Here is a 25,730-nt window from a genome sequence, read left to right as displayed (position 1 = left end):
TAGAGTTAATTTCCTTTTATTATTTAAAAATAAAATATTAATATTGCGCAGCATTAAATATAATGCAGAAAAATAAAATAAATCAAAAAACCAACCTTTTTTATAATAATATAATAGTAATAAAAGGAAATCAACTCTAAAGATTTTAGGATCAATTTCTTTTCATTATCTAAAAAGCGCTTATTTTTACCTGTATCACTTTTTCATCAACGCTGTGATATCTGTACTAGCCTTTATAATTCCATAATAGTTTATTTTCCGTCATCCTCGCGCCAGAATGACGTGCCAAGAGTTGGAAACTTTTGATTATATCCACGCCTTGGCAATAAACCGAGCACTCGCTTTAGAAAGCATCTAATAAAGATAATAGCCCGTTTTCTCTCCGTATATATTTAACATCAAGTGCAACTGTCCAAGTCTCATACATTTACACGTGAATGATACGTTTTATAAAAGATATCGCTGAAGAGTTTTAATCATTTTGAATTGAAAAGAAGCTCGGTAAGGAATCGGATAAAAATAATTTTATGAATTATTAATTAATAATAGAGTCGCGGATTGTCGAGAAACACGTCGTGCATTGTATTTTGGCGCAGCGAGGAACTGGTTAGCATACAGAGCGACGACAATCCCACGTATGTACGTGCGTACGTGCGTACGTACGAAGCCTCGAGGCTTCGATTATCATAAAGCTCTCTCCGTAAATGATTCTATTAAATTACATGCCGCGCACTTAGGTGCCCTTCGCTTTCGCGGTCTGAGAATCGCACGTTCTCGGCGTGCACGCAACGTCGAAAATGTTTATCATTACGCGGTGGCGGCGCTCTTAACTCGTTTCTCGTAAATCATACGAAGTTCTCTCTGTGCGTTCGCACGCATACATACATACATACGTACATACGTAGGTACGTACGCATATCGTGGTGCCACTAGCGGTCGTAAAGAGGATGGGAGAGGCTGGAAGAAAGTGTACGGCAAAGCAGATGATATCTCTCGACGGCGGCAACATCCGGACTGTATTCTTTGAATAAGGTTGCCAGAGAATTATCGTGTCGTACGTAATCATTCTGGATCGTAATGTATACTTACGAATTCATGGTAGTATTTACGCGCGCACGCGATACGCGCAAATAGGAGAGAAAGAGAAAATGAAAAAATATATAACGGACGAAAGTTTATGGAGAACTATCGAGGCAAGTGTTGCGAGAAATATTCGGCAAGAGACGTACAACAGATAGAACTCGCTTAAGAAACATGTGACAGTGAATATTATAACAAACTCGTGCCCCGATTATTTATGTGCTCTGCGGCTGAAAAGGGATTGCACATAAGGGAGGCTGGTGAATTTAAATTATGTAGGCGACGTCCTAGCAAAATGTCTCCTGCGGTAGAAACGGAAACATTCTTCAAATAATTTTTATTTTATTTGTATGTACATATATTATGACAAACTCGTGCTTCGATTATTTATGTGCCCTGCAGCTGAAAAGGGATTATACGTACACGTATCGCTTATTTATTACACTAACGATGTAACTCGAAGAAATAAAGTTTTCTAGTTCGAATATTTTGAATCATTCAAATTTTCTAATGCTACTTTATAATGAAATTTGGTGTAATGATTCGATCTATTAATTGTAGAGGGATAAACGTATCATTAGCTCTTCACACTCAGCATATTATGTTCTCATCAGAATTCTCTTCTTTTTGCAGACAACTAAAAAATGACAATTTTTTTTATTTATGTCGTTATTTATAAATGAATGATATATATATATATATATAAGAAATTTAATAGATTTATATCAGCGGAAAAATATATTATAACTTTTATTTGACTCAAGTATGATACATAAACGTACGGTCGTTCGAAATTCACGTAGATTTGGACACATGGTGCAGCCCGCAAACGGAACCTAAAATTAGATGTAACCCCGACATACTTCAAGAAGATACGCAAGCAGAACGGTCCGAGATTACGTAAGTGCATATTCTAAAGCTGATTATGTCAGTCATAGTTGTTATGTCGAGCAACGTAATATGATTTAGATGGATAACTCAGTTTGTAGGTGTTCTCTTGGTACACAAGACGAAGCAGGAGATATGCCGTGATATATCGGTTGAATACAAACATTTCAACGTTTGAATGAATAAAAAATACGTGCTTTGATTTCATCATGCAGATTTTAATCTGTCGTATGTGTTCCATTATAAAATATGATGCCATTAGTTAGAAGCCTTATGATTGATGTTTCGTAGAATCCCGTTGCATACATTGTAAAATTTTAATCAAGAGAAAACATCCTATTAAACTAAATAAATCATAAAGTATAACAATTTTTTTTACAATTGACTTTTTTTAGAAATGTCAAATTAATTGAATACAAATAAGCGAGGAAGGCCATATTCAAAGCGGATGTTGGCTTTTACGAAAAATACATATTTTTAGTATTCATATTTTTTAAAGTATCTAAAAATTTAACTGGGTACATACTTGAAAATAATTTTATGTCGGCCATCAAAATAATTATTGTAGAACATTTAAATATCTGCTATGTAATTAATTTTAGATACTTTAGTAAAATCATTCTTTCCATATGATATTTTTGCATGAATCTTATATTTCAAATCCTAAGGTAACATTTTTCATAATATTCCAGCTTCAGTTTAAGATTGTTTTTAAGGTCGACAAATCATATATTGCAGTTTGCTTGAACTTGTAGGAAGTTGTAAGATTTGTACAAAAATATTATTGAGCAGCAGCATCGACTTTGACGAAATGTGGCCTTCTTTATTTAGTTGTATTAAGCATTTTTCAGACGATTTTCACTTACTATTATAAAAATTAATTATCTTACATATATATTAATCAAACTCGCTTAAAACGTTAAAATATGACATGACTACAAACATTTCACACATACACAAAGCAAATTTAGTATTCACGAAAAAAGCCTGACAACAATTTCGCGAGCAAGCAAATTCTAAATACTGGACCGTCCGGTGGCTATAGCATTGTCATGGTTTGTCGATACCGTTGGAGATGAAATCGCCGGAAGCGCATCGCGAAACGTTGTTGGCGCAATTAAAATGGAAACGAGTACATCCGACGTAAACGGGCCACGACTGGACTTTACACGGCGTGTACGCGTTGTACGGCACAGATTTCGGATGCTGGGCTGGTAATGGGATGACTCTCATGTAGCGCGTAGCGTTACCATGCAAAAATTTATTTCCTCGTCGTCCGGCCGTACATCGTGGAGATATTGAAATTCTGACATCTAATAAAAATGCTGGCCGGCGTCGGGGATCAGTCGGCAGGGAGAAAAAAAAAAAAAAGAAATCGATCGCTGGTAGCATCGAAGTTCATTTATATCGCCACAAAGGTGGCTTCTGCTATCATCGTAAGATATCAAACATGGAATTTCTTGACTATATCATAATTGAAAACGTTTTGCATTTGTGTTAAAACCGATCCTTGTTAAAATTTTGGTGTTAAATTTTTAAACATATTTGCACGTTGATTTAATGTGATTGCATTATTGGAATATTTTGTATTAAAGAAGATTTTTACTTTGTCACAGATTATTTTTTTAATTTTTAGGAATTTTTGTTTTATAAAGTATTATGCGTGAATATTTTTCAAAATAACTTTTTGGATTTTATTTATTGTACTTTAAAGATGAAATTTTTTTTCTTTTTATTTATAATAAAAAATACGAACAACGTGTGATATAATAAAAGGCGATTTTCCCTTTGCATTGTATACAGTTCGTCTGCGAGCATGATTTCGAATCTCCTAGTGAATTGAAATAAAAAAACGAGACATCGTTTTAAAAAGAACACTTGCAGTTATTGTTGAAATTAGAATAATTAATTTCGCTCCATAAATAAATAAATGACCTTTAAAAGAATTCTGTTATTTATTTTTAAAATGTTTGTCGAACTCTGAAAAAATATAAAAAATTAAGTTATCAAAGTAATTTCAGTTGCAACGAGATAACCACGTGATTAAAATGACATCTCGTTTTTTTATTTTGATTCACTGAGAGGTCCGGAATTATGGTCGCAGACGAACTGTGTATACAATGCAGAAGGAAAATGGCATCATTTGAGTGATATCGGACAACTTGAGTAGAAATGAAAATAGGAATAAGAAACAAAACTGTCAGCGAATATCGTAAAAAAGTATACTCTAGGAGAACAATAAACAAGGCGAAAAGATTAATTGTATTATTTGCGGAAAAAATTGTAATAAGATGGATGCAGATAGTGGACTGAATAGACAGTGTAATGTTTGTGAAGATTCGGTTTATGAAAACTGCAGTGTCCAGCAAAAGCTGATTTCTTTTATTATAATATAAATAAAAAATTTGTATGTCCATAAAAAAATAAAAATTTGTAATAATAAACATGTTTTTTTTTGGTATTTATGTTAATTTTATCGAAAAAATATAACTTCCGCAATTTGCCTACAAATTGTGTCACTGTTATTTTTTACATAATACTTGTTTTTCTTTTTAATATATTTATCTTGTATTAAAAATTACGAGTAACACAAAAATTTGAGTGTAATATTTAAGATACGTAACATTTGTTAAATGTAACACAAATTTCCTAACCATGTAGAACTAAATAAAAAAAAAAGAAGAGATAGATATTCTAAAAACAGAAAGGAAATGACAACAATTAACACACGATACTTTTAAATGGAACGGCATAAAATTGCGTTCGTATTAAATAAATTATAATTAACATTTTTCTTATCATTTTCACGGTCTTTTTTACTCACCTTTCTAATTACCCTCTAATTGCGCCAGCGTCTGCGCAATTTCTTTTTGCCACGGTAAACTGACAGCGCGCGACGCCGCGTCGAGTCGATCGGTGATAAACTTTTAATTAACTTTGCGCGATACCTGTTATAAATAACATACCTATTATTAATATCGAGGTACGAACGAAGTACGGGGAGGAATAATTAAATAATGAATTGAATTATATCGCGTTTTGACGTAGGCAGCTCAACCAATCCTTGACATCGACCGGCGTGCACGAAGTTTCGACGGCCGTATTCGAAATAATCGTCTGTTTGCATGGCGGAGATGATTTAATTATTTAGAGAACGCCTGGCATTCGCAGTAGAATGTCTGCGGAAGAGCTCGCACGAAGTACTTAACCCCGCCGGGAATGCGAGACGTCGTTTGAAGGTGCTTGGAATTTCGTCCGAGACTGGTATCAAGGAGCTCGAAGATATTACAGTTTTCCTCCTTCTTTACGCGATTCTCTCCCTTTCCTCTATTGCATCGTTTCGTGTCTCTTGTCCATACGGCAAAGCAAGAGATCGTGTGCCTCGAATCCCATTTCCGCAATTATTGCACGACGGCAATTGCACGATAGCTACATATTTTTTCCCTTTCGCTCGCAAGGCAGGAGCAACGAAGTGAATTTTTATTAGGAAAGACAACGAGCGCGCATAAAGAGAGAGAGAGAGAGAGAGGGCGAGGCGGAAAAGCTGGGCGGTATACAAATTCAAACTGTCATGTTGTCTTTAATTCCACTTCGCCTTCGTTCCGTTCGGTATTCGTTTCTCTGTTCTAACGGAACGGGCATTCATCTTGCTCTCGAATGAGAGGGAAACCCTCGGTACGGGAAACAGATGCTTCCAATTCCAACGATAGATCTGCGAGAGATCACGGGCAGTAGGAATAAAGTGGAAAAGGTCGAATCGCGTGCGCGCGAAAATGCCGCCGTGCCGCGTCGTCGCTATTCATTCCACCCTTCCGTATCGTATCTCCCCGTATCTTCTTTGTGTATCGAATGGAATTCCTTTCGAGACGATCCCGGTCAACAGAGGTTGGCTTTTCAGAGATTGGATTGGTCCGTCAAGAATTATACTACGGAATGCAATAAAAAGGGACTAAACACCGTTACATCTTAAGAACTTTATTTGACCCATGGATTGGTAACATCGGTAGGAAGAGACGAGATAAGGCCGCGGCCGGTTCCGAAGAAAGGATAAAAAGTAAACTAAGACGCGAGATAGGCGGGGGCCGACGTCCCTTTGAGAATACCAGTCCCTTGGAAAACCAGTCCGAACGAGATTTCCGTAGCTGTCAGACCGCGAGTATTTCCGATAGACAACTCGTTGAAAGTTACGATCTAGTAGAGATCGTAAACTCTCGGCCGCGCGTACGATCAATGAGCGAAATTAAAGTTGTATAATGGAAACGGTGTCCGGTGAATACTTCTCACTTATTCCGTTTTTAAATAAGTATTATTCGTTGTAAAACGAATAAATAACATTCCTACGTATCGTAAAATGGAGTATTAATATTTATAAGAGAAAAGAAAGAAAGCTCTGATACGAGTAAAATATTTGATATGTGAGCCTCCGCGTAAATTATATATTATTGGCGCAATTGATACAATTTGCAAACTAATTGGGATGTACTTACCGAAGTTAAAGTAAACGCAAACGTTTCGATTTTGGATTTGAGTCCTATGCAATACGAAAGTCCAGTATAAATTATAATAAAAGTGCAAGAGAGACGGATGTTAACTATTTTCCTTTCTCTTCTTTCGGTTATAGACTATCGCTCACATAGCCTAAAAAAGGAAGATGAATGGAAGGAGGAGAATGAGGGAAAGAACGAGTTATATATCAAAATGATGAATGATTTAAGTAAATTGGATCCAGAAGTTTAGTATTACTTTATAAATCCAAACCATATAATCTTGCTCTATATGTATCATTTCTGCAAATATTAAGCGTTTATTAAAATGAATTTCTCTATCCAAAACCTCGATTTTACTCCAGTCGAAATTATGGGAATATTTTAGACTATGTTCTGTAATGACAGATATTTATGTCGTATTTCTTTTTTTTATAATTTCTTTTTTTTAGATCATTAAATCAAATGAAAGAAAAGAGATTTAACGCGTATGCGTATTTGTATTCTTGACTAATATTAATTATTACAATACAAAATAATTTATACGTATAATATTTACGTTTGATTCTTTTTTTTTTTAGTCATTTTCAACGAAAAGTTTACATATGTGGTTACATGAAATTTCCAGTGGCGAGAACACGGATTTCATATATCAAATGTTTCGTTTACACTGTTATATGACCAAGTGATGTCAAATCGATTTCAATCCACAGAAATTTAAAACACATGTAGAACATAGAGTCACGACATTAAAATGCTATAGTCAGGATGATGTTTATAAAATGGTAATGAATTGAAATATGAATTCAGTCAATAGAGGTAACATAAATTCAGTCAATAGAAGAAATATAAATTCAGTCAAGAGAATTAGTCACATTTTAAAGAATTCAAATTAATGGTTAAATGGTTGTCTCACACGCACACACATACACACACACACACACAAAAGATAAAAAGTCCAATTCAAAGTCCAATTCAATTTATTATCTTTCATGTATCACGATTCTCTCTCGATATTTTCCCAAGACAAACAATATATCGCTCGATTCCGTTTAAGTAGCCCTTTAATATGACATATAATTTGTACATAAAAAAATTATATTATGTTAGCCGAAAAACAGAACACAACTTAACATCCTCCTTTGTTAAGTTAGTAGTTACGTCCTGTTCTTTCTCGAAAAACGTTCGCACGAATTTGCGCGAATCTTAATTAAATCTTTCGCACAAGATAGAAATGCCGCAGAATTTAATGAAGAAATTAAAATGTATTTTCTCGGCGAATATTTCATTATATTGCGCTTCCGTTGCGTTACACGATTTCACACGAGCCCGCAATAATTTTCAGGATGTTTTCCGTGCGGCCGCATGGTATGATGTATGACTTTTAATTTCTTCGTTTTCCGCACTCGTCGTTTTCCGCGCCGTCCGTCGTGCGTCGCGCTGTCCGGCGAAATTTTAGCGAGTACGTGAACGGATTAGCATAACATTGTCCCCAAGTTGCAACGTAGTTTAACCCCGAACTGATCGCACGCTTGCATTGGCTGGCACGTTCGGCTCGCCAGCTGTCTCGTTATATCCGATGCAGTTCGCGCGAGGGTTGCACTGTATATGCATAAGTACATAGGCGAACCGCTGACTGAAGTGTACCTGAGCAGCGTACCGAAAGAGATTGTTTAGGATGACGATATTAACCAGAAATCTACTGGGAGAATGAGCAGAGGTATATCTAGAAAATAACGCGATCAATCCTTATATTCGTAAATTATTGTATAACGAGTTCAAACGTGACGCGGATGGAATTTTCTCGGATATAAATATTGTATCGTAAGTTTCATTTTATCGAGCTCCCACAAAGGAATTCTACACCGTGTTCTGTCCACCTTTTTTTTTCCCATGTGGACCATCGTGGACCTAATTCATGCTTAATTCATGCTGCGGCTCGCCGGATCAATTATGCAAAACGTTATCCGAACGACGTATAAGCGAAATCACGCCGCGCGAGGACGAGGAAGAATCTGTGATCGTGAAACACGGGCAGTTTCGACGTCCGTTTTATCCCCCCCTCCCCCCTCTGTTCGCCGACCGCGGTTGGACGACGCGTCGCGACGCCGGATACGGAGCCGGTGATTTGAAATACGGGCACGTAGACGCGAAGAATATCGGCGCGCGATACATACAATTTATATACGGCGTATCGCCGACCCGACGCGCACAGGTTACAGTGCACATGAGAATAAACGTCCGTGTGCGCCATCGGGACAATGATAAAATAATAAATTGCGGCCCGATACCGCGATGCTCCTATAACCGGGGAATCGAATCGAGTTTCTTTTCGTACAGAATCGTACTTACGCGCGTGCCCGTTACGTGGCCGAGACTCGAATACGATCCCGATGTATCTGGGAATATTACCCGGAACATCCGCCGTTGACTCCTTAATGGATACGGCGAAACATTTGTTATTTATGCGTGGAAACGTGTCCTGATATCAAATATCACGTCGTAAGAATTGTACGATTTAGAATTGTAAGAATTTTACGATGGGAATGTCATATGTAACGATATCTAAAGTTCATCAAATATGTAAAAATGTTATTGTTTTACCATCAACAACATTTAATAATATGTTTTGTGATATTTTATTACGCACGTTTCAAGTTCTTTCCCTCGTAGTGCTAGATTCGTATAGCGCCACAGATCTGTAACGCGCAGTTTTACGGAGAGAATTTTTTTTAAGAATTTACTCTAAAAATATGACAGCCGTGGAACAACATTGTATTTCGAAGAATTTTTTAATGTAAATCTCTCTCATTCAATAATAAAACTACTATAAAGTATAAAATAAGTTTGATCAATTTTACTGAAGTGCATGGTAAAAGTCTTTGAAATGTTGTATGTACCACAATTACCATATTTTGAGGGTAAATTTTAAAAGAAAAGTCTCTCTGTGTAGTTTAATATATTATGTTTATACATGGCTAAGTTACATTAAAAATCAATATTAAAAATTAAGGTTATTGATGGACTTTGTCGTACAATGTTACATTGCATAGAATATTGAAATCGTACACATTGAAAGTTCAACAAAATTTCACCTACTTGATTTCTTCTGCAATGTCCATTTCTTCGAAGCATTTTGTGAACAATGTACAAATTTTTTTCCATCCTTTCGTTTTTATAGCGTATTGCTATGGTCTGTAATTTAGTGTTTCAGATAATAGGGTGAGTCTATTATAAAACGTAAAGTAAGTTCTATTATAAAACGTTCAATGTCGAATGTGGCATTCTTCTTCGCGACACAAAAGAGATTTTCTCTTAAAGTCTACAGTATAAATGTATCATTGTATAATATTAGTCATTAAATAACCATAATTGTTTTCTTTTGACTTCACGTATAGACGTACAACATAAAACTGCGTGCCACAAATACCAAATATGTAGCATTATTACACGAATCTGTATACTACAAAATAATTCTGTCACTCGTGGAAAACTATGAACCTGTGACGCGTCCTTGTGGCGCCGCGAAATGATTCATTTGAACGCATCCGCAATGTTTCTCCATCATGCCATGAATTGGTCCATCTAAACATCACAATCATACAACATACAACAATAGGTTTACTCGACTAAATAATTATTTTTCCACAATTACACGCCATCGATATATTATATGAATATCACAACTGCAGTATTTCCTGCAAATTACGAATAAAATTACGGTACTTTTATTCCGTGATAGAGAACCGGCTCTAAAGCAAATTATCATAATACGCCGTTACAATGTCGCACATTATCCGCACGTTTACACCACGAATTCCAGGCTAGGTAATTTCAGCTCTCGAACCAAAATCAGCGATGAGCTTGCGCTCGTAAAGCCGCATTCCTCAATATCGTAAATATCGCATACCGATCGACATTCGCATATTTTACAAATAATATCAGTTTATTTCCAATAACAGTTTTCCCTTACGCGCCGCTCTACTGTAATTTTTCCAAAAATATACATCGTATGAAAGAGCCAAACGCAATGAGGTGCAGATAAGTATATCTTATCCAAAATTGGAAAATTTATTTGAAATGTAAAAGTTGGAAATAATATTCAAACAAATTTTTGATACTTTTGGAGTGTATAAATAAATATGTGGTAAATGGAATGGAATCTACAAAAATTTTCTTGTCATTTCCTAGGACTAATGCAGCCAGCATATTATCGATTGTTATGCAGCCATTGGCAAATGCTCGTGCATTGATTCCGTAATATCCGATCAGTGTTAGATAATAATCGTTATTGGTGTAACACGCAATAATACATTTCAATCTCAGATTATCGATATCAATTATCATTCCAAGTTGCTTCGATTAATGCTCTCTTGGAAAATCAACGATGGAGAAATACAAAGTTTAACCCTCTAATGGTAGGTCAGATGTAATCGTACAGTTTTGTCAATCAAAGTATTTTTTAAAATTATTATTATATAATCATTTTATCAGTTAGTAAACTTTATTGTATTTTTCCATTTATAAATAAACAGAAGAAATAATTTCATGTTATTATTTACTATTTTTATTCATTTTACACATTGATTCGATGAAAAATAAACCGAATAAAACACCGAGATCTGATCCTATCTTTCTGAGTATCTTTCCTAAGTTCTGAATAACTACTATATTATATGTTAGAAAGTCAATAAGATCGTGTTAGATAGGAATTGCCACACGCTGTTCTCTAGTAATATTCATCTCTGTGCAATGTCGTAGTCGAAACCTCACATTTTCCCTCGGTCATCAGCTATCACATGATGTCCATCGAGACAAATGTTCCGATTAACTAATGAAAGATCTCAACAAAATTTCTGGTTATTATTTTTGTTGGGCTCTTTGGTTGGTTTAATCGGAACATTTTTTCATATATAATTTTTCCAATACATAATTATAAAATCGCATATTTACGATGTTTGGAGAATGCTAGCCGGTCTCTAAGTTGGTCATTGTTCTTCAGACGGTATACGGTGACCTACGTGAACCGCATTTCCCCGATACCGTAAATATCACGCGTGTCGGCCGATATTTACGTCGGCATGGCTCGTATATTCTGGAGTACCCGCGACCGTTCTCTCGCGAGGGAACATTGTGCGTGTCCGTGTGTCACTAAAAACGAGAAGGGAAGGGAAAAAATATCGCGCTGCAAGAAAAACGATGTCCGGCGTGAGAGACAAAAAGAACCGCAGAATAAATCGCGGCGTTTAATCGGACGCGATGCGTGACGTTTGACGATGACACTTCCGTTACGCGTGTAAAACGCTGTACGGGGCGAGTAAAAAGAATCGCGCGAGAATCTCTGTGTACTTTAAGGACATGAAAAACGGCTCCAAAAGAGTACTTCCTTTTAAAGAACGGTTCCAAGAAAATTAGAGCCAGTTATCTTGGAAGAGTAATCTCGACATAGTTTAAGTACTCTGCTATAATCCTTTTAACTCTTTTTTTTCCTAGATTAAGAGAGAAGCTGAGAGCGACAGTTAACTTGAGTGATTTTTAAACTGTTCTTTACACATCTCTTGAGTTTTGATCTCAAATTAAAATTCATCATCAGGAAACATCTCGGAATGTTACTCGGCGTCAACGGGAATCGTTTGCTTTCTGCTCGCGGCGCCAATTAACGGACACCCCGTATACTCAATGCCTACGTGCATTGGTGCGTGTCGTTATCGGGCCAATATCCGTTATTCATTTTCTCTCTCTCTCTCTCTCTCTCTCCCTGTCTTTCTCTTTCTCTTGTACCAGCTGTCGTGGGCGGTGACGATATCCGAGCACTCATCGGAGCGATTTTACGCCCGCGATGAAGCTGGTGCGGGCACGATATGAAATTGAATGAAACGCACTGTCCATAAACTGATCCTATCGGAAGTTCTTCATGGACATGAATGACGACTCTCGCTTCCCGTTAGCTGTGTTCTCCCTGATAATCGGTGGTAGCGATTATCCTAGAGATTTTCTCTCGAAGATGCCGACGACAACCGAGATGATGGACGGATGTATAATCAATCTCGGATTTCTTCCGAGGAATTCGAGAAACATCAATGAGATTTATAGCGTTTTCCACTGGAAAAACTGGAGCAGCATTAGCCCTATGTCAGGTTTAGATGAAAACTGCATTTATATAGTGCAGTAATAGTGCAGATTTAGTGCGGTTCAATGGAACATATCATTAGACATCCATTTTATTGACATTTTATAACACCCCTAAAAATATATATAACTATGTTCAAACTTAAATTACTTATTTTACAATATTCTGATTCATTTATTTAAAATATTTTTTTTTTAATTAAATTTTTACATTTCAAGAATTTTAAACGTCAAAATGTCACTGCATAGCTATTATTAGAAACATTGAAATTAAACAATGTCATTGTTACAACATTAATTACAAAAATGTAATATTACATCATAACGTAATATCATACCTCAGCACGAACGCAATCTCAATTTCAACTTGCATTGGTCTCCACTGACTTCAAAGACAGTGGAGCAAAAGTTGAACTCAATGCAAGTTTTTTGCACCAGAGTTTTATCAATGGAACATTAAACACTGAACTAGTTTTCACAGTGGACTAACACAATTGCACTCAGTGCGCACCAGTGTTGCACCAGTGGTGCAAAAACGCTTACTTCGTCAACTTTTAAAAGATTCATTTCGTCATATTAGAGAATTCATTTCTGTGAAAGGAAAGAGAGGAACAGGGAGATGCTGCCTGTAAAAGATAAAGTTTGAACACCGGAGAAGTCAATTCTGGAGAAGCCTTTTTTGTCAGCGATGATAAAAATTTTCATTTCGGCGTATCGAGAGAAATCTTATTTGCATCAGTTGCGTTATCAAGAAACGCTTTACTACATCCCGAAAAAAAGGCACAGAATGATGGCAAAAAAGCTACAAAAGTGACAAGTACACGAGTTGTATATGTAGTATTAATGTAAATACGAAAAGAACGATCTTGTTAAAGTATCTAAAACTTTAACTGGAACAGATGAAAATACATAGGAAATTACATAGGAATCTGAAGCATGATGATAAGTAATGCTGCAAAAGGTTTTGACATTCTTATACAATCAATTTGAGAATCACATAATTATTTTAATCCAAAAACAAAATTATTTTTAGATCAATATCTAACTAAATTTTTTAATATTTCAGCAAAACCGCCTTTTTCGTGTACAGCAAAATAAATGATTTCGTAGTTATTGCAATTATAAAATACAAGACAGGCTGTGTATAAATCGTAAATCACATCGCGACGGGGTGTTTCGTGACGTTTCATTGCATGCTTGCGTAAAATTAAATTGAGGATCTCTCGTTCATGTGTTGCAGCTGTCCGGACTGGTGGTAGGTGGCATCGGTATCTGGACGGTGGCAGCGAAGCACAGCTACGTGTCACTGATGTCCACGTCGACGTATCCTACTTTGGCCTACGCCTTGATCGTCGCAGGTGTACTGGCTGTCATCGGTAGCTGGCTCGGATGCGGCGGCGTAACTTCTGAAAATCGATGTGTCCTCCTCGTGGTGAGCTTTAGTCATATATCAACGTTCAACGGGCGAAATAATTCCCACGGCAAATATTAATTTTAGTTCGAAACATTGAGATGGATATATATATATGAAAAATATTCTCTTATTTATTACGTATATTATTTATTAAATTCGTTTAATTGATCGAATTAACTCGTTCCGTTTCATTATTCGACTTTATATACGGTGCATATGCTACGTTTATTACATACAGAAATTGATTATAATTATTCATTAATCATCGCCACGTCCGAATTACATTAATCGACTTCCAGAAACCGATGTGGAGTTACTGCAGAGTTTGACGCGAAGTAATATAGTCGGATCGATTACAGTAATAATCCCGTTCCATGCATATTCTGTCAATTCTCGTAGAGATCTTAATTCATTTCATGATAAATGGCAAATAAATTACGTAATCCGCTTTGCTTTTATCCCACAAGTGGATGTTTTTCGCTAAAATGACGACGGTAAATAACGAGTTTGTCTCAACTCTGACTTCATTATTGCTCAAGGAAATCGCGCGTATGTTTTTCGTCTATTTTAGCGATTTAAGAGAAAATCATTTATCAACAAGATGTGGTATCATCCAAGTAATTAATTTCACGGTTTGCGAGCGAGAAATCGAGATAGTCACGAGAATGTCTTCCTGAAAAAGCGAAGAAGTGTAGATATCAAAGTCGAGTATCGGATACAAACGAGGTATCGCTCTTAAAAGTACTTCTTATCGGGGATGCTAGATGTGCTTTTATGCGCGCGATAGTCCGCAATGTCGCGATACATTATGGGCTGATGTTTGCAATCGATATCATGTCGAACACTTCAGTCGGTTATCGAAAGTCATCTCGCAACCATCTTGACAATATGTCTCGTTTATAGCCTGTCGGTTTATAAGAAAAGATAAGGCAAGAAATTTCAAATTGATGCACACAAAACATTTTTTATATTCAAGAATTCATTTATATATAGAATTATACATATATAAAGTAGAGCCAAAATTATCTCAGAAAAGAAGGGCTGTTTCGTGTAAAAATAAGTGTAAAAAATAAGACAAGAGATGAGATACAATAAGTTTCCTCCGTTTCTTTCTAGATTGTATCACAATTTCGATTGCATCTTATACGCATAAGCCATAGGGCTCCTAAAATAGAATGGACTAGATATCAGAAACTTGTATAGATACGGAGACTGCAGATGAGAGAGAGAGAGAGAGAGAGAGAGAGAGAAAGAAAGTAATATAGATATATATCTACACAGAACAATATTTAAACCAAGTTGGTCACAGAGAGAAGCTGCATACATGCAATATGAAAATGACTTCTGCGATAGCTGCAGTGTGAAGTTATTAAACAAAGTTCGTATTAACTGTCTAATGGACGGTTTCATACTAACATCAATTAGCTCTAAGTGTAGTTTAATTAACTCTCTCCTTTTAAATCGTGATTCTGTTTATAACAGATAGGCAAACAGAGAACATTCAATTAACTATTGTTAACAACTGCTTTTGAGGCCGATTAAATTTCATGTATTCCTCTGAAATCTTCACTTTGCGCTGTTTATACTGTCGACTTAAGAGTATCCTTTCATCTTATTTAACGATCATTTGCCAATGTCAATTGACGGTGGATTTCTTCGAGGGATTTCAAAAGAATTTATTTATGCTATTCGTTGTTAACATCCTTCTTTGGAACTTCCTAAGAACAACTTCGTCTCAAAGTAGCTCGAATACGCTGCTTGAAGTCGAGCTGCTCTTCACCTACGGGTTCGAACATTCCTTTGACTTAACTGAGCGGCTTCAACATTATTGCTCGGGGCAGTCTTTGTTAGTTGGAAGCCAGTTAGTTACATGACCAGCAAAAAAAACAAACTGTAGGGTTTATGCGAGTAAATTAAAAATCGTTATTCAATGCAAACTAATCCGACAAAATGAACTATTGTTCACTAATAATGTTCACTAATATTCTCGATCGCGGTATTATTATTCCGGTCCAAAGACGCTGCGCAATCTCGTTGCAGCCTTGTTATTTTTATTTTACAATTTATTTTTCTGATAATGCAACACTATAGTTTTGACAGTCAAAAATTATTTTTAATCAAATAAGATGTTTTTTTATAGATTTTTGAAAATAATATCAATGCAAATCAAATTTCATTAGCACGTTAAGTTTCCAAAATAATTGAGATTAACTTGAGGTTTTTGCAGTATTTGAAATTTTTTGTAAAAAAAGATTACCTACGTTAATTCTGATCTGAAGTCATGCCCGTATTGCATGTATTTCATTTTTTAATTTCAATATCTTACTTTTTAATCATGTTATTGTATAAAGAATTTAAATTTTAGTTTTGCTAAGATAGGAAATCTTAATTATTCGCCTAAGACGAAATTTATATTTATAACTTGTAGTTTACGACTATCGATGCACATAATATAATATAGAATGCAGTTTTTTGAACTAGTTTAAAATATAATTTGCGGATTAATCGGTAGTGCGATGCTTTTTTTGTTCCATTGCGTGAGCGAGAGCGTATTTTCGCGTTTTCGCAAATTTCACGCTTCCCGAGCGCGCGCGGTCGCTAAAAATACGCGGCTTTGGCCTTCAACGACGTGCAGGAAGTTACTTCCCCTTACCTCTCTTGGGTTATAAATGAAAAATCGATAATCCCGCAACCGATTACAATGAACCGTAATGTCGATATGAGATAATTCACCGTGGTAGCGACTCTCTTGGGCGCCGGATTCGCTCTCCCTCAATAAGTCGCTACTAACAATGCCCGACCTCCTCCTTTGAACCTTCAGGTAAGGGAAGTTCTCGAGCTCGCCTTTGACCTTACCCATAGTCTACCACCTCCGACATTATCGCCGTCGGCCGACAAAGTCTCGATTGCTGCTCGACGATGCTGCCCGAGGTCGACTGGAGCTATGGGTCCTGGCATATTTTTGAAAGCGGCTTAACCCGCGCGCGCCACGTTATTCATCGGGGATACTCGGCCATCACACATACGCGCGAACACACGTATGACTATTTAATTGAACATGCACTAATACGAACTTATAAAGTAAAGCAGGAATATATCATATCGCGAGAATTCCTTTATCGCGGCGTACATCGTACATCGCTATGTGTTTACAGATTATTTAATACGCCGCACACCATACGGCGGCTGCTTCCAAGGAATACCTGGAACATCTAGAACGAAATGTCCCCTTCGTAATGCAGTTTACACCATGCACCGAGTTTGACAAATTGTGCATCCATGCGTTGCTCCGCAATATTATTTTACAGTCGCCCCGATCCCAGGGAGCGATAAACTTTCTCTATAAACTCGCGACTCAGATCCCATTTTCTTTAGACACTTATGAAATGGTTTAAAGACTTCACAGAAAAAAAAGAGTTCTGCTGAAGTATCTAAAAGTTTAGCTAGGTACAAATATTTGAAAATAATTTTATTGAACTATCAAAATAATTATACAGGGTAAGTAAGGTTACTAGAATGTCAAAACTTTGCAGCATCATGCTTGCAGGTCATCATGCTTATATTGAGAAAAAATTTTAATTGAAAATGAACGAACCAGTAAGATGCTGATTATATCAATCAATTCCGGTCATCATAATTGGACATTTGGTTATCTCAACTGAAAAAAATAATAGATTTAAGAAATATAGATTTAGAAAATTCTGATTTATCCATTTTCAATAAGAATTTTTTTCAGTGTAAGAGTTCTACTACTATAATTATTTTAATGGTCCAACAAATTTATTTTTAGATCTGTACTGAGAAAAGTTTTGGTTGAACTAACAAATGAATTCAACAAGAATAGCATTTATGGTGAGACAAAACAGAATTTCTATCATAATGTTGTTCGTTTATCTAATTATCAAAAATTTTATTTGATCTTACTGAAATGTCATTCTTGTTGGATCTTTTTGTTTAAACAAATCGGGACATTTTTCTCAATATAATTAAGTTTTTAAATACTTGAGCAAAACTGGTCTTTCCGTATACTTTACTTCCTTTCGAAGAAATATTATATATACTCCGTGAAAACTTGATTCCTGTTCTTCTCATTCACTTAAAGAAAGATATCATATAGGCTACTTCTCATAAATCATTCTTCAATGGAGAACTCTTTATTTCCGGGAATTATAATAGTCACCCACGATAAGCCTATCGAGAGATATATTTAGCGGCCTTCCCCTATCTCCGTTCACATTTCCCCTTTCAGAAGGGGTACCCTTCGCCGGGTAATAAATCGACCTTAATCGGGAGTTACCGCGACGACCGTAAGTGGTAGCTCGCGCTTTCGCTATATCTATAACGACACCGACCACTGGATTATCTTTAATCCTGTCTAAATGATAGTTAAACACCAGTAACGAGCTTTGCCGATCGTTACTAACCGCGGTGTTCCGCCGTGCGGTTTCCCTGAAAATTATGCCGCCACTTCTCATCGTTGGTTTATTTCTGTACGCGTTTATAACGTGTATAATCCATTGAGATGCAAATGTTATTCAGTGTCAAGCTTTTTACGATGTGCCTACAAAAAAAATTTAGAAAGTGAAGTTTTTCATGATCATCGTAGACGTCACATAAACGTCGTAGACATAAACATCTTCACTTGCACTTCAATTAGTTTTCTGAGCGTAAATCGCTGTTGACTGAGAAATTAACACTGTTACTTCTGCAAGGTGTCTAAACGGAGAAATTGAATTATCTTTTATTCAATCTAATCGTCAGTTAAAGTAGCATTTGCCAATAGGGTCTCTCTTGTGTGTACAGATTCAAATCACGATCTTAATTGCATAAGTGCTCATCTCGAGCACAAGACGAATCACTTTCTTCCCCACGAACTCGAGAAATCGTCTTTCTTCGTTCATCAATGTGACAAATGATACTGTATGACTTGTAACACTGAAAGAAATGTTTGATATTTGTGATTGTAATTGCATAGTAAAATAATTATTATTAGAAATTCCATTTTTATAGCTATTACTGCTATAATATTATTATAACAATTATAATTGTCATTTTTAGTGCCAACTACATCTTTCTTAAATATAGAACTATATATAATAAATATAATTATTTATAGTTAATAATTATAAAACGAAGCTCGTATTTATAATTATTTCACCATGTAATTATAGTACAAACGTCAAACACTTTTCTTTCAGTGTATATAATTTTAACTAAACAAAGATCTATAATATTTTAGTTATTTACATTTAAAGAGAAAGTTCTTTATTTACATACTCCGGTCTATCTGATTAAATGCGTAATACGCTTTTAACGCGGCCGATTCATCTATTCAAATAAAGATGAAGACTAAATCACCCGTAATAACCGTCGCTAATCACCAGATAATTCCACTTAACCCGTACCACTTCCCGAATCATTAGTTCAGCCTTAATTGCGCGATTTTCCCCCGAAGCGCCACGGCTATGAACTGCGCTTTTTAATCGTCCTCTTACGACATTATTACAACCATAATCCTCTTTATTATTATTTTCACACATTATCGATTGACTATTTCGTATCTTTGTCAACGTAATAAATCACCTGCGCTTCGAGAGAGAGACTCGCCGTCCGCAGCGCAAAAGAAACGTTAAATCACTCGACAACAACCGTCACTAATCACCGTAATACTACCACTTGCACTCTCTCGAATCACAACTCCATCCATTCGCTCGATCTTAATTACATAAGACTTTCTCGTGCACATCTCGCGTAGAATCTGCCGTGTTCTGTCCAGCGGTATGCAATAAACGGATGCAAAGAAACTTGCTTACATGGCATCTCACGAACGCCAATTCACTTGCATTACTTGTGTCAGCAAATAGTAAATTAACGTCATTAGTCGCGACGGTCGACGTTACATTATAAAAGAGATTTTATTTTTTTGCCTGTCTACTTTACAAGATTTATAATGAAATGAAATGATTGACTGTTGTGAATTAAACATATTATTTATTAGCACAGATGATACGTACAATAATAGGGTTAATAGAGAAAAAGGTGGTATTTTGACAAGTGTAGTTTTAACAAAAGATTTTTGTTATGCAGATTTTGTTAAAGCGAAAATATTAATTGATAGATCTGTTAATAGATTTGCTTTCAATTTTGTGAGTGGTGATTTGTTTCATTGTTGTATTGTGATTCATTGTTGATTCTAATTTTTAATTCGTCCTTGGCCTATAACTGTACTTGCTCAAGTAAATAAATAAATAAATTTTCAGATATTATCTGTTGATTGAACGAATTAAGAATTGCGAAAAGGATTCTCAAAAGTTTACCTGGAAAGTGATGTAATAATATAATTGATAGTCCAATCGGGTAATTTTAGATTACTTAAGATTACTTTTCTTCTACTCGGATTGTACGAAGGAAGGTAGTAAAACGCACATTGAATAAACCACTTGATTGAAGTCGCAATCAAAATAAGAGGTGGTTGAGTTTTTAGGGCCGTCGACTTTTTTTTCGGAGCGAGTGCCGCCGGTCTACGTTTTCGATTTAGCAGCCGCGGGAATGACGTATCGCAGCAGCAGGATCTCCGGAACAGAGCTTGACGCCTCGAACTTGCTCCGAACCAGTTTAACATCTCCCGGACGCATCGGATCCAAATGCTTCGGGCGAGACTGCATTACTTTCTAAGTATCCGACGTGCCTTGATCGCGGTGCTCTTGGCTAATTTATGCGAGGGAACAATAAGTCGTGAAAGGAAAAAGACAAGCTCCGTCGGCTGGAAAGGTATTGCGTAGACCGCAAAACGCTATTTGGGGTGTTTATTATCGAGGGAAGATGAATAGCGTACAGACTATGAAAATTACGCAGGGATCGCTGATCCAAAGGTATATTTAAAGAAGAAGTGAATACTTTCTCAGCCTGTTGTCTAAATTTTTTTAATATTAGGTGAAAATGACAGAGAGAAATGTTCAACACAAATAGAACGCCTTATTCGGTCAAAGCGGATCTTGGTGCCTAATAATATTTTTTTCAAATGGTGCGAATTTTTTTTATTTATTATTTATTAGTTCAGTTTTTTTCTCGTGCTATTTTTTGATACATGGTATATAAAATATTAAGATTGAGATTGGATTAGAATTTGATCAATGAAAGCGAAGTTCACTAAACTTAATATTTATTTCCTTTCTTTTAGTTCGTTCAATCTAATTTCAATTCTAATTTCTAATCTGATACGTGTATAATGCTAATGCAACATAATTTGATAAGTTATAAGATGTTTAAAACTTTTATTTAATTTTATTTATTGAGATAATTGGAATTATTAGTCTTTTGACTTGCCATAAGAGCGACTAAAGTCTTTGTATTCTCTCGTCCATGAGTACTTGTATACAGTGCTTAATAATATAATGTATGTAAACACAGAGTACTTTGCGTATATGTCGAACAATTTCAAGATTTACAATCAAAAAGGTCATTATTCTTCAACGTGGACACCTTTAACAAGGTGCTCACCATCCGGCTTCGAGGATCTCAGTTTACTTCCCATCGTAACTCTAACAAGCTTCATCACGTGCTTTCGAAAAGAAAACTTCGCCCCGAGTTCTTCAGATTTCATTATCGGTTACAAGATATTGTCAATTATTCAAAACATAATGAATGTGAGAAGAAAGCATTTTATGTAAACGAAACATTTTGTATAGTTTTATATATACATATAGTCTATTTCAAATAAAAGGATATAATAAAAAATCTATTGCAATTGAATGCGATTACTGCTGTTTCGCATTGATAAAAGCAATCATTGAATTCTTTCGGTCGTATCTCACAAAACGACGTTTCTAACATAAAGAACATTTATTGGAAGTTTAATGGCAGGATGTACTTTCAGGTCGATAAATTTGCGTGATGCGCGTCGTCACTTCGTCCAGCACAAACGGTATTCCTATAAAATTTCTCGTTTCGTCTTTCCTGTTGAAACCCGGTCGCAGGTTATACGAGACACTCGGAGGCGACTCGGAACCGCCTCGAGTTATCTGGAGCGAATTGCTCGTAAGACGAACCTGGAATTCTACATCGCGCCCTTTTTTTGCAGGCACGGCAATCTTCAGCGGCGGTAAAGATTCAATGAGGTATGGCTCGGCACTACGAGCTCGTCAAGTTTAATGTCTTTATAATTGCGCGGTTCCCTCGTCGCCCGCGGACGAAACGAGCCACGGTGAACCGGCGTTTCTTGCGCTGCTGTCTGTCGTCTCTCCTTTCGGTAAGGCGTGCAATCGTAACGAAAGGGAAAACGCCACTCGCGAGACGAGCTTGTTTCTCACCGTTAATTATCTCGATGCTGTTTTTTCAAGGATGCTTTCGTAATAGCTTGATAAAGTCTCAACGATCTTTTTTTACGGTTCGTAGATAACATTACTTGATGCATTTCCAGCTCGTCGCATCACTGAGTAGCGTATTTAATAAGCGTACGATATTTTTTAATTGCTACTTGACATGAACGTATTCGTAATAATTTCATTCCTTTACTTCAGAAGCAACTAACTATAAAATTGATGTCTTCAGGAAAGGAGAAAATTGTGTTTTAATTTAACAGAAAATGACTATAATTAATATTAACGAATCAAATAATATCAAAAAGAATATATGTATTCTTAGAAACGTGATTAAATGTCACTTTTGTTATTTTCTTTTTAAAACCGCCGTTTTTTTTGTGACATTTTTATTGTCTTAAAAAAATTATAATAAATCTGGAATAATTTATCAAAAAGTGATATGATTGAACTATTACCAACTGTTTATATTTACCTTGATCAATAAAATAATTCAAAACAATTTCTTCGTTAGACTTTAATCACTAAAATTATCTTAACTCTAAATACATAGAAGACTTTTTATTTACAAAAACAGCAAACATCAAAGTATTGTTATTATAAAAGGCATTATGATTTTTTTTTAATCTCTATATGATAACATTATTTGGCGAATGAACTGTGAAGTTAAATTAATTTATTTTTGATGATTAATAAAGTAATCTTTATCTAACTCATTCTTGGTAATAACTCAAAAATCATTATTTTTTTAAATCGTGTCACTTTTGAAATAAGGAAATAATTTCATCTTGTTTAACATTAATTCTTTAGCTGTACGAGTATATTATGAATACAAGGACTAGGACATTCGCAGTAAAAACGCGGTAAAATTTTAAGCGATTTAAAACTCTCCTAGTTTATGACATTACTGTTTTATATGCGGAAATAATAAATTAGGACGTTTTATTATAATTACAGTATTTTATTTTTGTTGTTGCAAACAATTGAAAATTAAACTTTAAACGAACACAGAGTATTCCATTGTTATCTGTTGACAAATAAATTCTTCAGAATTTTTCAACTTCTCAGCGTAAGTTTCATGGAAGATCAAGCTACAGAGTTATTTTACATGGAGAATTTAACGTTCAACTTTTAATAATAAAAGGTGGAGAGGCAATATGTTACGTAACCAACAACATAAAAATAGATACGCTGTATCATATTGTTTGCGCGTTCCATTCCTGAAATAACGGCCATATAAGTTCGTAGCATAATTTAATTTAAAGCATAAAGTTGAGCTTCACGACAGGTTGAAAGTACTTTGCATAGTATTAGCTGTTATTGTTTCATTTTTATGCTCTCGCTCTCTTCGGACGTCTCAGATCACGAACGGTATAAAACGACCGTTTACTTACCTTTTGCGAAGGATCGCATCTGTGTATGCGTCTCTTTCTTCGCTCAGTAAGCACACGCTATTATTTCATGTATGTCTTTCAAGTTGCTTCAAATTTATCGATATAGGGACCTTTCGAATGTCTAAAATTTTTCATATTATATATATTTTATATATATTTAGCTTTTCGCGTTCATATCATGATATTTAAATAGCATATCACAAGGTATCCCGAAAATTTACCAAGTACAATATACATGAGATGAAATTGTCCGAAAAAGCTCAGGGAAAATGAGCTTTTTGTTCACACTGAGAAATGAGACATGAAAAAGAGAATTCTTTTATAGTTTGTTGCGACACTTGCGACGAAGCTTGGGAATTCACGCGAAAAATCGCCCTTTGCAATCACAATAATGGGAAGGTGCAAAATTTTCCGTTCTACATTTTCGTTGTGTTCCCAGCATGCATTCACGAAAACGAACAATATCCTGCTTGATTGTAGCCGCTGTCCTGCCGAGAGAAGCATAATTTCCGTCCTGCGGAAAATTCGCGAGTCCGCGCTTCCCGCAAAACACGCCCGTCACCATGGCAGAATAACGATTTTACTTCATCCTTAACAAAGTTATATCGGTGATCTTTAAGAAGTTCCTGACAGCATTTTCTTAATTCTCCCTTCTTTCCACCCCCGTCCCCTCCCCCCCTCATTCAGTATCGCCCTATTGTTTTACGCGCCGCGTTTTATTCCGCTTATTTGGATACTCTCTCGCGAAGTCAGGAACCTTTTTCCTAATTACATTTCCGACTTCAAGTTGTTGAATTGCACAATTATCGCAAGATAGTCGCTCGCTATTCAACTACGATAACAACAATTGAGAAGAAACAGAAAAAAGAACTGTTCTTTAAATAGTTATCTCTTATCTCTTTTTATATTCTTATTTACCTTCTTCATGTGCAGTTGGGAAACTTTGGATATAAAACTTGTTAACTGATATTTATATGAATGTTAAAATATATAAAGAAATACAAGCTCGTTATGTTACATACAAAGCAATAAATAATTATAAGGTCAATGACCAGAGAAATAAGTATAAACAAAAATATTAAAATTAAATTAATTTATTCATTAAAAAATCGACAAAAAGGTAAATTGTAAAAGAAAACTCATAGAGTTTGTTTTATATTCACAGAATCTACTTCAATTCATAAATTAAAAATTAGAAAAACATAAATATAATAAAAAGAAATAGAAAAAGACATATTAAAACATAAACTGTAAAATATTGGATATGAATTAAGTTTTATATGAAAATAAATAACAATCATCAAAAAACCATATAAAAAAAACCAAACATATATATTATGTAACGGAATAATAAATATTAAAAATCTTTGGAAATTATGATAAAAGATGGAGATAGATTGCGAATTGTTGTAAAAAGTAAATCAATTTTTCTCAAGAATGTGTTAAGTCAGTAAATTAAGAGAGCGAATTGAAGACAGTTATTAAAAGTATAGTCAGATAATAAATGTTTCAAGGCAGATTAAAAATAAAAATTTAACAATAAAAATAAAAAAACATAAAAGTAAAAAAGGAGGAAGATAGTTAAATAATTTAAAAATTATAACAGCAGAAAAATTAGAAAAACAGACATTAAAATGTAGAACATTAAATTACAGCAGCAAAAAAATTAGAAAAACAAACATTAAAATATAGATCAAAATGAGTTAAATGATAAAATTAATAACTTACAAAATTTGTGTTTTTCTATTTCAATTTATGAATTGAAGAAGACTCTGTGAGTACAAAACGTCTTCGATCTTTTACGATTCACTTTTCGATTTTTTATGATGAAACTATTTTAATTCTAATTTATGCACCTTTCTTTGATCTTATATTTGTTTTACATCAATATCAATTGTCAATTTCAATTGATGTATGAAAATAGTTAAAGAAGTTTAAAAAAAAATACAAAAGAAAAAAAAGAAGAGAAAGAAGGAATTCTATATAAATGGCGTTTATAACATTAAAATTCCACGAACATCTA

At 35.1% G+C, this 25,730-nt stretch overlaps 1 protein-coding gene and 1 long non-coding RNA gene across 3 annotated transcripts in view; both read left to right on the top strand.

Moving 5' to 3' along the window:
* LOC105154091 (CD151 antigen) overlaps nt 1-25,730 on the top strand; it is a 127,595-nt gene that overhangs the window by 87,410 nt on the left and 14,455 nt on the right. For both annotated transcript variants that reach the window (XM_011069367.2, XM_087406940.1), the window contains exon 4: nt 13,822-14,013. In XM_011069367.2, the coding sequence (XP_011067669.1) occupies nt 13,822-14,013 (192 nt within the window). The remainder of the gene's footprint in view (nt 1-13,821; nt 14,014-25,730) is intronic.
* On the top strand, nt 14,024-24,577 carry LOC147909327 (uncharacterized). The gene is made up of 2 exons (XR_015545339.1): nt 14,024-21,085; nt 21,141-24,577. It is a non-coding gene; the product is annotated as an uncharacterized LOC147909327 (long non-coding RNA).

Source organism: Acromyrmex echinatior, chromosome 6, assembly GCF_024713525.1.
Source record: "Acromyrmex echinatior isolate Ae372 chromosome 6, ASM2471352v2, whole genome shotgun sequence".
NCBI classification, from domain to species: domain Eukaryota; kingdom Metazoa; phylum Arthropoda; class Insecta; order Hymenoptera; family Formicidae; genus Acromyrmex; species Acromyrmex echinatior.
This window is presented reverse-complemented; position numbering and strand designations above follow the sequence as displayed.